Here is a 13,292-nt window from a genome sequence, read left to right on the forward strand (position 1 = left end):
AGGACTTCTGACTGCTCACCCTTCCTTTTCAGGATATTGCGGATGTGTTCAGAAACATTGCGGACCCTGGCACCTGGCAGGCAAACTACCATCCATGTTTTCTTTATGCATCCACAGAATTGTCTCTCTGTCCCGGACTATAAAGTCCCCTATAACTGCATCTTTTTCAGTCACCTACGCTTCTGAACCACAGGGCCAGTATCATTGGCAGAGCCATGGCCACTGTTGCTTCCCCCACGTAGGTCACCCCCCCCCCCCCCCCACCACCAACAGTACTCAAAATGGAATACTTAATATTGAGGGGTCAGCCACAGGGGTGCTCTCCACCATCTGATATTCTCTCTTCCCTCTCCTGACAGCCACCCATTTATCTGTCTCCTGTAGCCTTGGGGTGACCACCTCCCTGTGCCTTCAGTCTATCACTGCTTCACTTTTCCTAACAAGCTGAAGGTCATCAAGCTGCAGATCCAGTTCTCTTACACGATCTCTAAGGAGCTCCATCTCAATGCACCTGGTGCAGATGTGGCCATCAGGAATTCTGGAAGTCTCCCGGAAATCCCACATCTGACACCCAGAGCAGAAAACGGGCTCTGTAGAAATTTATCCCCTATTCTCTCAAGATTTAAATAAGAAATAATGAACTTAGCTAGTTACCTTGCCTCCACATGTTCTCGCCAAAGACTTGTTGAGCCAAAGCCTTACTACTCTGCCTCAGACTACTCTGATGACAACCACTCCTACAAGGTCTGCTCTTTTAGATGGCACCTCTCTTTCATAGAGACTGGGTTTCTAAAACTCTTTGCCAGACCTGCGCAGGAACACTTCTGTTGTGTCTGCACAGTACTCAGGAGGTTAAAGAAATTTAACATCTTCCTTTGACCTTCATCAATTTTTATCGGTGCACATAAAGAACATCCTATCCAGATGCATCATGCTTGATATGGAAACTGCTCTTCACGTGACCGAAAGAAGATGGAGACCTGTCGACACAGTTCAGCACAGCATGGAAAACAGCGGCCCCTTCATGGTCACTGTCCACTTTTTCAATGGCTTGGTAAAATAACAACATAATCAAAGACCCCACCCATCCTCAACGCTCTCTTTTCTCTCTCACCCATTGGGTAGAGGATACAAAAGCTTTGAAGTACTTACCACCAGGGTCAGGACAACTTCCATTATAAGAATATTGAATGGTCCTCTTGTGTGATATGATTGGCTCTTGACTTCATGTATAAACAGTTTTCAAGACAAGATTTCCACTGTACCTTGGTACAGGTGGACCAATTCTAATTTGTTAAGGCCTCATTACTAGGGCATTGGCTGCTGACAGATCCTTCCTCTCCTCAGGATGGGATATTTAGAGCTTCTGTTGGCATTTCTTTTTCTCTGGGATAGCTCCATGCCAACCTGCCACCTTTTGCAGCCCAGGCTTGGGACTGTCCATAACGGTTCGTTTGTTATGGTCTTGCACCTTACTGGAGGCCTGTGGCACACTTTGTCTGTAACTGTACTATCTTATTCTGTACTCTATTATTGTTTTACCTGAACTACCTCAATGACTGTTGTAACAAATGATCCGTATGGATGGTGTGTAAAGCAAAGTGTTTCATGTATCTTGGTACATGTGACAGCCATAAACCAGTTTAACTGGTACCAAGTTCATGGTCCACTGGCCTCCTTTGTATCTGCTTACTGCAGGTGTATCAAACAATTGTAGAGAAACCACTGTAAACCTCTGCAAAATCTACAGGATCAGTGAACTTATTGCTGAGACCACTATTCCTTTGCCAGGACCATGAAGAAGCCCAGTGAGAGAGGTAGAAGGAGTGCACCACTTCACAAGCCATCACTTGTTCACCCCTTTGAGCACTGTTTGCTTGTAGTGGGCTTTGTGTTTGCCATGTTAGCCTCATGAGTTACATCAGAAGCCAGAGAACGAGTGTAAATAAGTCATCTGGGATCATGATGGTCTGCCAAATACAAAGAGAAAGGAAAAAAAAGATATAAAGAGATGATTCTTTTTCACTGTCCTTATTGGGGAACACATGATACCAGGGTGGGATCTTCAGTGTCCTCCTTTAGAGAATGAAATGCACCTTGATTGATAGTCTCTTTGGAAAATAGCACCTCCAACTCTGCAGGACCTCTTCAGTAAAGCATGGAAGCATCACCCTAGCCTTTTCTGCTCAAGTGTCTGCAGCTGGACATGTAACCATGACTTTCTTACTCAGGCCAAGTCAGCCACTGCGGGAGAGCATTTCCATCATGCCCTTTACAGGCAATACACTTAGAAGTGATGCAGGAAGCGCAACAGGCAATTTGTGAGCAGTAAGATCTCACAAAGAACACAAGGAGTAAATGAATGGATGATCTGACTCTAGTGATGTAGGGCAGGGATGAATATTGACCACAACTCTGGGTCTTCATTGTCAGGGAAGCTTTTATCTATGGCTCTGACACCAGGGTCTTGAGTAAAATGGGATAACTACACTCAACTTCGCTTGGTGCATCATTGATATGTTCCCACAACCAATGATCTTACTTTCAAGGACTCCTTATCTCAAGTTCTTCTTATTTATTGCTATTTATTTAAATTTGCATTTGCAGTTTGTTGTCCTGCACTCTGGTTGATCTTTCATTGATCCTGTTATTGAGTATGCCCTCAAGAAAATAAATCTCAGCAACACACAGAAAATGCTGAACGCTGCAAAACTGACGAAGGGTCTTGGCCTGAAATGTCCACTGTACTTTTCTCCATAGATGCTGCCTGGCCTGCTGAGTTCCTCCAGCATTTTGTGTGAGTTGCTTGGATTTCCAGCATCTGCAGATTCTCTCGTTTGTAAAATAAATCTCAGTATCGTATATGGTGACATATACATACTGTTATAATAAAATTTACTTTGAACTTTAACTGAGAGGGCAGCTTGGGTCTCGGTTAAAGCTCTCATTTAGGAATCGTCTCCTTGGGAGAGCCCGTAATGTCCACAGCACAGTGGAGCCGCTGTCTCAGAGTGTTAGGGACCTGTTTTGATCCTGACCTCTGCTGCTGGCTGTGCACTGTTTGGATGCTCTGTGACTCTGTGTATTTTCTCCCACATCCCAAAGACACATGAGTAAGTAGGTTAAATGGCCGCTGTCAATTGCCCGAGTGTGTAGGTGAGTGGTAGAATCTTAGGGGAATAGATGGTATAGATAGATTTGGAATAAAGCAGGATTAGTATAAGTGGGTAGTTGATAGTACAGGCTCAGTGGGCCAATGGACCTGTTCCCATGCTGTATCTCTATCTAAGTCTATGACCATGCCCTTGCAGTTGAAGTACTTGAAGAGGTCAAAGCTCAGCTCCTCCAAGGTTTAGACAACTTCTGCTGATACAGGTATGGCTCCACATGCCAGCCTTTCTCAATATTAACCTTCTAGAACCAACCTTGCCTTCAAATGATATCCTGCACTGTGAACACCCTACCCCTCATGCTTGGGTCCACTCTGTGCACGTTGGTAGATTTGTCGTGCTATGCTCACCCTGTATCCAAAAACCTAGCAAAGAATGGTCAGGAGCAGGAAGCTTGGCCGATTCTCATCCTTACCTTAACCCAGCCAGGAGAGGCTAGGGTCTGCAGCTGCTTCAGCTCAATCCGGCCAAAATCTAGCTTTGGACTTCTGGACTGTGGCACTTTTCTAAATAAGGTCAAAATAACGGTCCTAACGGAGTGAAGATTTAGCTGCTGGGATTTAACATGGGGGACTGCAGCACTAGCTCTGCAAGTTTGGCTGATAAGGATTCAGCGACAATGTAAAACTAGCATTTATTCAGCAAGCAAATGTCGATGACATTACCAAGGAGAACAACAAACACTGGAGACCCCTGTGTGAAGGAGATGGTTTAACAAGAGCAGGGATTAATCCCAGCTGTTAACCTGGTATGGGGTCATCCCTACGGCATCACTGAGAAGGAACATGAGAGCCCAGTGACTGACTAACCATAGCGTAAGCCGAGCTGCAGGGCAATGCATGCTACACGTTTCTGAGTGTATACCTGGTGCATGAACTGACTCAAATGCTGGTAAATGTGAGGACAGTCTGAACACAAACAGTAAGTCCCCTGTAAACTGAATGATGGCACTAGCCTGTCTAACGGCGCGTTACTGGTGTAATTCAACTGCTCATCTTAAATTAAAAGAATAGCTTTGACCAAGCCTGAGACAACTGCTAATGTCTGGATACAATCTCCCAATAAAAGTGTCAGGAGAGCAATTATAGACAGGAATCCAGACTGAATGCTCCACCTCCAAACACACAGGTCACGGAATTCCAGTGTCAGGTTTGCCCAGAAAAACTGGGAGGAGAAGAATGAGGTCTGTTGTTGAAATGTTTCTTGCAGGTGAAAAAGCAGAATGAATGGTAATTATTTGGACATGGCTGATCCCACCATCTGCCCAGAATTCACTGCCCTCTCTTAGCTAGGGGCAGCTACTAAAAGGCAGGCCATCCCAAGGACACAAGCTTCCCGATTAAAGCGGGCCAGCAGCTCACCCAGTTCTGAGTCACACTGGGCATTGCTCAGCATACAAAGGACTCTGCAACAACTCAACACTGAACCACCACACGTCATGGTAGAGAGACAGGTGGAGCTGCTGTCTCACAACACCAGAGACCAAGCTTCAACCCTGACTTCAGATACTATCTGTGTGGAGTTTGCATGCTCTCACTGTGACAGTGCGGGCTTGTTTCGAGTGCTCTGGTTTCCTCCCACATTCCAAAGATGTGTGGTTTGGTAGGTAAATCAGCCACTGTAAAAACGGGATAGTTGTATAATCTGCGGGAAGTTGATGGGAATGTAGACAATTAAAAATGGAAATAAAGTAGGATTGGCATAAATGGGAGTTTAGGAATAAATGGACTGGGTGGTCTGAAGGATCTCTCTATGAACCACATCCTTGGGAACAGCCAACCCTCATCCTTCAAGATCCAGTGCCAGGACCATTTATCTGATGGAGCATAGGGCATTGGCTGTTCCCTCTGGCCAAAGAAGATTGCGGATGTCACCAGTGTGCGATAGGTGTGGCAAGATCAATGTGATCAACCGTTTATACCCCAAACCATGACCCTTAAAGTGACCACTGCAAACTCACCCCCAAAATGTTAGTTAGGTGCATTTAACTCATAGAGACTGGAAAAGTTCCTTTAGAGGTACAAGCCGCTGATGGCCACCATCCCTAACACCATGTGATCATCTTCCTGTAACCACTCCCTGTTTGTGAGAGCTGTCAGCAGGCTATTCCACTAAAAGCACATCAAAATGTTGCCCTTCATATACTTCGTAACCTCTTTGAGTTACGAAGCGGTTCCTAATCATCACCATTCACCACCAGCTCTTTCTCTGACCTCAGAGAGAAGTGCAGCAGCCTCCCTTAAGTCCTAATGAGAAAAAGGATAAACCTTTGACTTATCCAATTACGTTAGCATGCATCCACAAGCTGAATCACTATAATCGTGTTGAGATTTATTTAAAATGGAAAACCCGATGTGTCAGGGTTTGAGTCTTAAATAAATTGCCGTGGGCAATTCTTCAGTGATACAACTCAGAATCATTCATGTCACGACGAATTTTACACAACACGAGTCCTAAGCTAGTTCTTTCAAACGCTGTGCTGTCATTACATGGCTTCCTAGATGAATAATTCAGGGTGTTCCTGTTCTCTGTAATTCAAATAGTCCTCCATTTGGCAATCTGCGTCACCAGGCAAGAATTAATACTCCCCGGTCGGGTGATCAGAATAGTAGTATAGTGGGTAAATGTTGATCAGATCCTGCATTACTCAAGGCTTGGCTTGAGATTGCACTAACAGGTCTCTGCCAGAGCTGTGGCTGATGGAGCTACGAACTCTAATAGGCTGAAGTCCAGGGTCTGTTCCCTCACGCTGAGAACTGCTTCTGTCATCTTCACCTGTGGAATAGAGGTAGAGGAAGCAGTTAATCAGGTGCCTAATTATTGAATTGCAACCCATCATCATTCGCACTGCCATATAACGGGAGGAGCTGCCCCTGTGTCACTGGGCAGCTTCTAATCTCTCAAAAACAGGAACTGACTGGGTTAAGTTCTCACTCCATGTCAGGAAGCCATACTCAGTACGAATACTGCAATGATTGTAGATTTCATATTATACAGCTGATCAAAAGATGCTGGAAGAAGAGAAAATAAAAATAAGTAGCAAGGAATGAATAGACACCAATGAGGTTTAGTCTTTGAACATCAGTGAAGATGGGAGCATGGTGACTGGACTCATATTGAGGTTTGCTATGTGGTGGTTAGACTCTCACTGAAGGTTAATGGTGATTATACTTGTGGAGACTGGACTCACACTGAGGTTTGGTGTACAGTAACTGGACCTCGCTGAGGTCTGATAAGACCATAAGATATAGGAGCAGAAATAGGCCATTTGGCGCATTGAGTCTGCTCCGCCATTCAATCCTGGGCTGATCCAATTCTTCCAGTCATCTCCACTCCCTGCCTTCTCCTCATACTCTTTGATGCCCTGGCTAATCAAGAATCTATCTATCTCTGCCTTAAATGCACCCAATGACTTGGCCTCCACTGCCGCTCGTGGCAACAAATTCCAGATAATTGGCATTGATGTGTGGAGACTGGAATCAATTTGAGGTTTGGGGCATGGTTATTGGAATCATTAAGGTGATTGGATTCATGTGGTTTGGTATCTGGAGACTGGAATCAATTTGAGGTTTGGGGCATGGTGATTGGAATCATTAAGGTGATTGGATTCATGTGGTTTGGTATCTGGAGACTGGAATCAATTTGAGGTTTGGGGCATGGTTATTGGAATCATTAAGGTGATTGGATTCATGTGGTTTGGTATCTGGTGACTGGAATCAATTTGAGGTTGAGGCATGGTTATTGGAATCATTAAGGTGATTGGATTCATGTGGTTTGGTATCTGGTGACTGGAATCAATTTGAAGTTTGGGGTATGGTTATTGGAATCATTAAGGTGATTGGATTCATGTGGTTTGGTATCTGGTGACTGGAATCAATTTGAGGTTTGGGGCATGGTTATTGGAATCATTAAGGTGATTGGATTCATGTGGTTTGGTATCTGGTGACTGGAATCAATTTGAGGTTTGGGGCATGGTTATTGGAATCATTAAGGTGATTGGATTCATGTGGTTTGGTATCTGGTGACTGGAATCAATTTGAGGTTTGGGGCATGGTTATTGGAATCATTAAGGTGATTGGATTCATGTGGTTTGGTATCTGGTGACTGGAATCAATTTGAGGTTTGGGGCATGGTTATTGGAATCATTAAGGTGATTGGATTCATGTGGTTTGGTATCTGGTGACTGGAATCAATTTGAGGTTTGGGGCATGGTTATTGGAATCATTAAGGGATTGTGTAGGGTGATTGGATTTGCATGGTTTGGTATTTGGTGACTGGAGTCACTTTGAGGTTTGGTGTGCGGTGACTAGCCTCTCTCTGAAGATTGGTATGTGCTGATTGGACTCCTGTTTAAGATTTGTGTGTGGTGAATGGATTCCATTGAGGTTTGGTGTGTGTTCATTGGAGTCCACTTCGTTTTGGTCTGGGGGTGATTGAACGCCATTGAGGTTGATGTGGTGAATGTACTCCATTGAGTTTGGGTGTGCACTGATTTGAGTCCGCTGAGGTTTGGTGAGGGGCAGATGGAATCCCTTTTACATTAAGAATCCAGTTACTTAATTTTGTTAATGTGAACCACTCTACACATATGCATTGCATCTTGTTTACATTCCCATGTTGTTTGGTGTCAGGGAATGACCACATCACCCCATCAAATGTAAACCTCTTCTGTATGATTCAGTGAAAGTCTGGAAATCGCCATTTCTCTTGCACTGAATGTAACTTATTGTGCAGTTGTTGTTTAATTATTTAATGACTGGCCTTCAAGAATGCAAATGCTAATTTTCAGTCAATCCCCTATCCGTGCTCTGAATTAATCAAATGTTTACTTTTAAATCTATTCATAACTCTAAAAGTCAATTAACACAAGGGCCTCAAATCGCATTTGCCACCAATGTTAAAAGCATGACCTCATTTTTGGCGTTCCCCCAAAGTCTACTTAAGCTTTACTGCAAAACAGGAACTCTGAACATTAACAGTGACAAGCCCTCAGTCTGGTGAAGAAACAGGAACTCTCTGTAGCTAAACTCAGTAACCCTTGCCCTGCCAGAGAAGCAGGAATTATAAGCAGTTGCACACTGAGCAAACCCCACCCTGCTAAACTAACAGAAACTCTATGCAGTTCATGTATGAATCAAGGGAGAAGGATTGGGGTCAGTATCTCTGCTAACTACAGATAATGTAATGGCAATAGAAATAAAGGAAGAAAATAATAACATTAACAGTGAATACCGTTGAACAGGGTGAGCAGCGTCAACATTGTGAAGCATCTACCTTGGGTCCGATGCACTGATACAATCATGAAGAAGTTATGCAGTCTCTCTACTTTGATAATAGTTTGAGGAAATTTTTACAAATTTCTACAGGTGTATAGTGGAGAACATTATGATTGGTTGTATGGTACGGAGGTTAGAAAGCACAGGATCACAAAGATTTATCTTGGATTTTAGACTCAGCCAGCTCCACCACGGGTACAAATCCTTCCAGCTAATGAGGATATCTATAAGAGGTGATGCCTGAAGAAATAAGAAAGACTGCTGCCACCCAGGACACACTCTCTTCTTGTCACTACCATCAGGGAGTAAATACAGGAGCCTGAAGACCCACACTCAAATAGCTTCTTTCCCTCTGCCATCAGATTTCTGAATGGTCCATGAATTCAAGAAAACAATCTCATTATTTTGTTTTCAATATCTATTTGTTTGTAGTTTTATGATAATTTTATGACTTTGCACTATAGTGCTGCCAAAAATTAACAAATTTGATGTCATCCAAGTGGAATAAACCTGATTTTTTAATCAAAACCCACATGGATTAAGACGGAGGATTAGATGGAACTAACCAGGTTAGTTGTATTTTACACAGAGCACCTAATAATAGAAAGAAATGTTTGCTAGAGTCATGAGTAAAATCATTGACCTAGGAATTGAAAATGTTTGAAGTACTCAACAAGCCCGGTATCATTCTGTGGAGAGAGAGACAGACAGTGCTTCACAGCAATCAATGTTCATAAGGGGTCATTGACCTGCAAGTTTAATTCTGTTTGTATCTCTATAGATGTTGCCAATACTATTGTGGCACCCACCACAGCATCTATATTTCATTAGGAGTTTGAGGGAACTTAGTATGACACCAAAGACTCCCGCAAATTTCTCTGAGTTACTGTGGAGAGCATTCTAACCAGTTGCACCATCATCTGGTATGGAGGGACCACTGCACAAGATCAGAAAAAGCTGCAGAAAGTTGTAAACTCTGCCAGCTCCATCATGGGCACTAGCCTTCCCAGCACTGAGGACACCTTTAAAAGGTGATGCCTCATGAAGGTAGCATCCATCATTAAGGACCCCCAACACCCAGGGCATGTCCTCTTCACATAGTTCCCATCAAGGAGGTGGTACAGGTGCTTGAAGAGACATATTCAACATTTCAGGAACAGCTTCTTCCCCTCTGCCATCAGATTATTGAAATGATAATGAACCCATGAACACTATTTCACTTTTTTCTCTCTCCTTTTTTGCATGACTTACATAATTTAACTTTTTACTGTATATATTTCTTACTGTAATTTATAGTTTTAAAATATTATGTATTGCAATGTACTGCTGCCACAAAAGAACAAATTTCACGACATATGCTGGTGATATTAAACTAGATGCTGATTCCGATATCCCTAAATCAGTATGTGACTTACAGGACAACCTCTGTTGTCATGCACATGACTCTTTTACCCTGTCGGGGATGTGCTGCCATATTAGCCCTGAGTATTTTGTAGATGCTTCACACTCCAGGCACCATGCACTGGTGGTATAGAGAATGGATGTTTAGGGTGGTTGATGATGAGCCAATCATAAAGGCTGCCTTACCCTAAATGGTGTTGCCCTTCTCAAGACATGTTGGCACTACACTCATCCAGGCGTATTTCACCAATCTCCATATCTGAGCTTTGTACATAATGGAAAGGCCTTAAGTTGTCAAGAAGTGAGTCACTCTCCACAGTATATGCAGACTCTAACCAGCTTGTAACCATGATATTTATGTGGCTGGTCCATTGAATCTCTGGTCAGCGGTAACTCCCGCCCCCATTCTCCAGGATACTGATAGTGGGGTTATGCCAAGGATAGGTGGTCTCTCTTGTTGGAGATGGCATTTACCTGGCACTTCTGTGGCACTAATATTGCTTTGTGCTGATCGGCCTAAGCTTGAATATTGTCTGCAGGCATAGGCTCCTTCCTTTGCAGAAGAAATTGAACATTGAACAAATGAAAATGAACATCATGTAATCATTAACAAACATCCCCACTTCTGACATCGTAACTGAAGCAGATGAAGATGGTTGAATCTAGGAACCTCTTAAATCTGACGTAGAACTCGGGGGGGGCGGGGCACATTAATTGATGTCCACGAACTACAGACACCTTTCCGTTGTGTGTGGATGACTCCAGACTTCAGCATGTCTTCCCACTGGTTCCATCGATCTCAGTTTTTCCAAACCCTTTTGAATTGGTCAGATGCTACCTTGATGTCAAGGGCACTCAGTCGCCCCTCTCCTCCAGAATTCACCTGTCTGATCCACAAGATCGCACATGATTGGAAAAAGCTGGAGAAAGTTACAAACTCAGCCACCTCCATTAAGAGCAATAGCCTCTCCAGCACTGAGGACATCTTCAAAGGGTGATGCCCTGCCACTGGCATTTTCCTGATTAGGTGCGGATTAACTGGATTGGATTTGTGAACAGGACCTACCTGTGCAGCTTTCAGCATTGTCAGACAGATGCTGATGTTGTAAGTCATCTGAACCAACTTGGTTGGAGCTGAAGCTCGTTCTGCAGCACAGGCTGTGCAACTTTTACCACTCAGTGCATTTTTGGAAGAGAAACCTTCAGGCTGGTGTGCACTCTCTGTGAAGAGTGTTTGAAGATTCAGTCTTGTTACTGAGTTATATAATGGCACTCAGTATTGCAATGTCAGCTGTGATTCACTGCCCACAAATGAATCAGCAAGACTGAAAGCCATGTTTTCAAGAGGAATGAGCAATACTTTTAGCTGACCTTCCTGTCCATTACTTTTCATACCGTTAGGGAGGTGTTGTCATTTGAATGGAAGCAACCGAACTTGGAACAGTGGAATATGGGAATAGTCCCTCCAGACCACCAGGTCTATGACAACCATGAACTCAGTCTCAATTAATCAAACCTGCCTCTGATCCCTGCTTGCTCATGTGTCTGTCTAAATGCCTCATAAATGTTGCCCTCATATCTACCAACTCCTCTGTTCTCTGTGTACCTACAATTCCGTGTACAAAAAATGTCTTACACACATCTCCTTTAGACGTTTCCTCTCTCACCTAAAGTTATGACCTATAAGTATATGACATTTCCATCCTAAGAAAATATTTCTGCTATCTATCCCATCTACTGTAGAGCCTCTCAAAATTCTGTTTCTCACGATACAGAACATTGCTGTCATCATTGTTATGTGTTCTGTTGTATGACGTGGGTGATCATGTTCTTTCCATGACCATGATTGCTCTTGTCCAAATTTGTCTACAGAAATGGTTTGCCATTACCTTCTGGGCAGCGTTTTTACCCCAGCCATTATCTATTCTCCTCAGAGACTGCCTGCCCGCCCGGCATCAGTGCTCACATAACCAGGACTTGTGATGTGCACAATACGACCATCCACTGCCTTCTCCCATGGCTTCAACCAGGCTAAACAGGTGCTACTCCTTGCCCAGGGCTGAGCTGTAGGGTAGCGGAGGGAAGGAGCGCCTTATGCATCCTTTGGTAGAGATGTATCTCCACCCTGCCACCTAGATACAGTATATACTTAGCAAATAACATTGTCACCTCTGAGAAGCCCTATGCTTGTTTACATGTGTGGGCATGAGGTATGGGACTGGTGGGTATTTGGAAAAGAAGGCTGAGGATGAAGAGAATTCTGGGCTCAAGGACCGACCTCAGAGCCCACAAGTTCTACCAGAGGATATGAAGATTTGGGAATTGGAGCAGTTATGGGATTTCTCTGATTAGTCATATTGTGATTAGGTGGATGAATTGGCTATTGGCACAATTGTGGAGCTGTCCACACTCAATCAGACATTCAGCTAGAAAACAGGCCCTTCAGCCCACTGAGTCTGTGCCAACCATCAAGCATCCAGTAAACACTAAATCCCATTTTTATTTTTGTCACAGTCTCATTAACTTCACCTCTGCCCCACCCCACCAAGACACAACCGCTCAACTACAGAGCAAGGACAATCTACATTGGGCAATTAACCACAAATCCGCACAACTTTTGGGAAACCCCACATGGTCACAGGGAGAAAACACAAACTCCAGACGGACATCCCTGGTGGTCAGGATTGGGTCTCTGGATCTCTGACGCAGCAGCTCTACTAGTTAGTTACTCGTAAAGTGGAATGTGAAGGTGGCACTCAGGAATGTTATCAGATTAATTCTGACATCAAATATCAGGAAATACTTGGTAACAGATTTTTTTTAAAGAAGGGACTTAAAGGAGGAAGACAGAGAGAAGTAACTCTGGAAGAATTGAGAAGCTCAAAGCCTAGGAGGGCACAAACAGTAAAATCGGGTGGATGACAGGCTAGAATGGTAAGAGTGCAGAGATCGCGGGGGCTGTTGGCCAGTAAAATGTCACCAGTATAGTGAAGGGCATCGAGGGAACTGAAGACCAGATGCCAGATATTAAATCAAGGCACTGCTACATTGTCTGCCAAGGTGTGTAACAGTACATGCTGCTGACTCTCCTCATACACAGAATAAACAGCACAAGAAAGTGAGGGAGGGCTTGCTAAAGCTGGTCTCTACAGGAGAGGAGAAAGTTGGCAAGGATGAAAGCTGTCAGAGATTTGTTGACAGGTTATTTCAAAGCAGCAATGATGCTTCCTTTGAAAAGTGTTGTAACTTAAACCAGCAGATTTTGGAGACTGGACAACTGGAACCCAGATGTGTGACCAAGGCTGATTCCTCCTGGCTTCCGGTCTCCCGCCCCTTGTTTACACTTCTGGAAGGAAAACTATCACGTGGCATTTTTTTTAAAGTCACCGAGCAGCACAAGCTGCAAATCCTGGACAGCCTGCAATAACAGAGCAAACAGTTTAAC

At 43.8% G+C, this 13,292-nt stretch overlaps 1 protein-coding gene across 3 annotated transcripts in view; it reads right to left on the reverse strand.

The window, feature by feature from the left end:
* Positions 1-5,480: 5,480 nt before the first annotated feature.
* rad51b (RAD51 paralog B) overlaps positions 5,481-13,292 on the reverse strand; it is a 547,632-nt gene continuing 539,820 nt past the window's right edge. For all 3 annotated transcript variants that reach the window (XM_073040333.1, XM_073040332.1, XM_073040334.1), the window contains exon 11: positions 5,481-5,945. In XM_073040333.1, coding sequence (XP_072896434.1) covers positions 5,818-5,945 — 128 coding nt within the window. In that variant the 3' untranslated portion in view covers positions 5,481-5,817. The remainder of the gene's footprint in view (positions 5,946-13,292) is intronic.

The sequence above is a fragment of the Hemitrygon akajei genome, chromosome 3 (genome assembly GCF_048418815.1).
Source record: "Hemitrygon akajei chromosome 3, sHemAka1.3, whole genome shotgun sequence".
NCBI classification, from domain to species: domain Eukaryota; kingdom Metazoa; phylum Chordata; class Chondrichthyes; order Myliobatiformes; family Dasyatidae; genus Hemitrygon; species Hemitrygon akajei.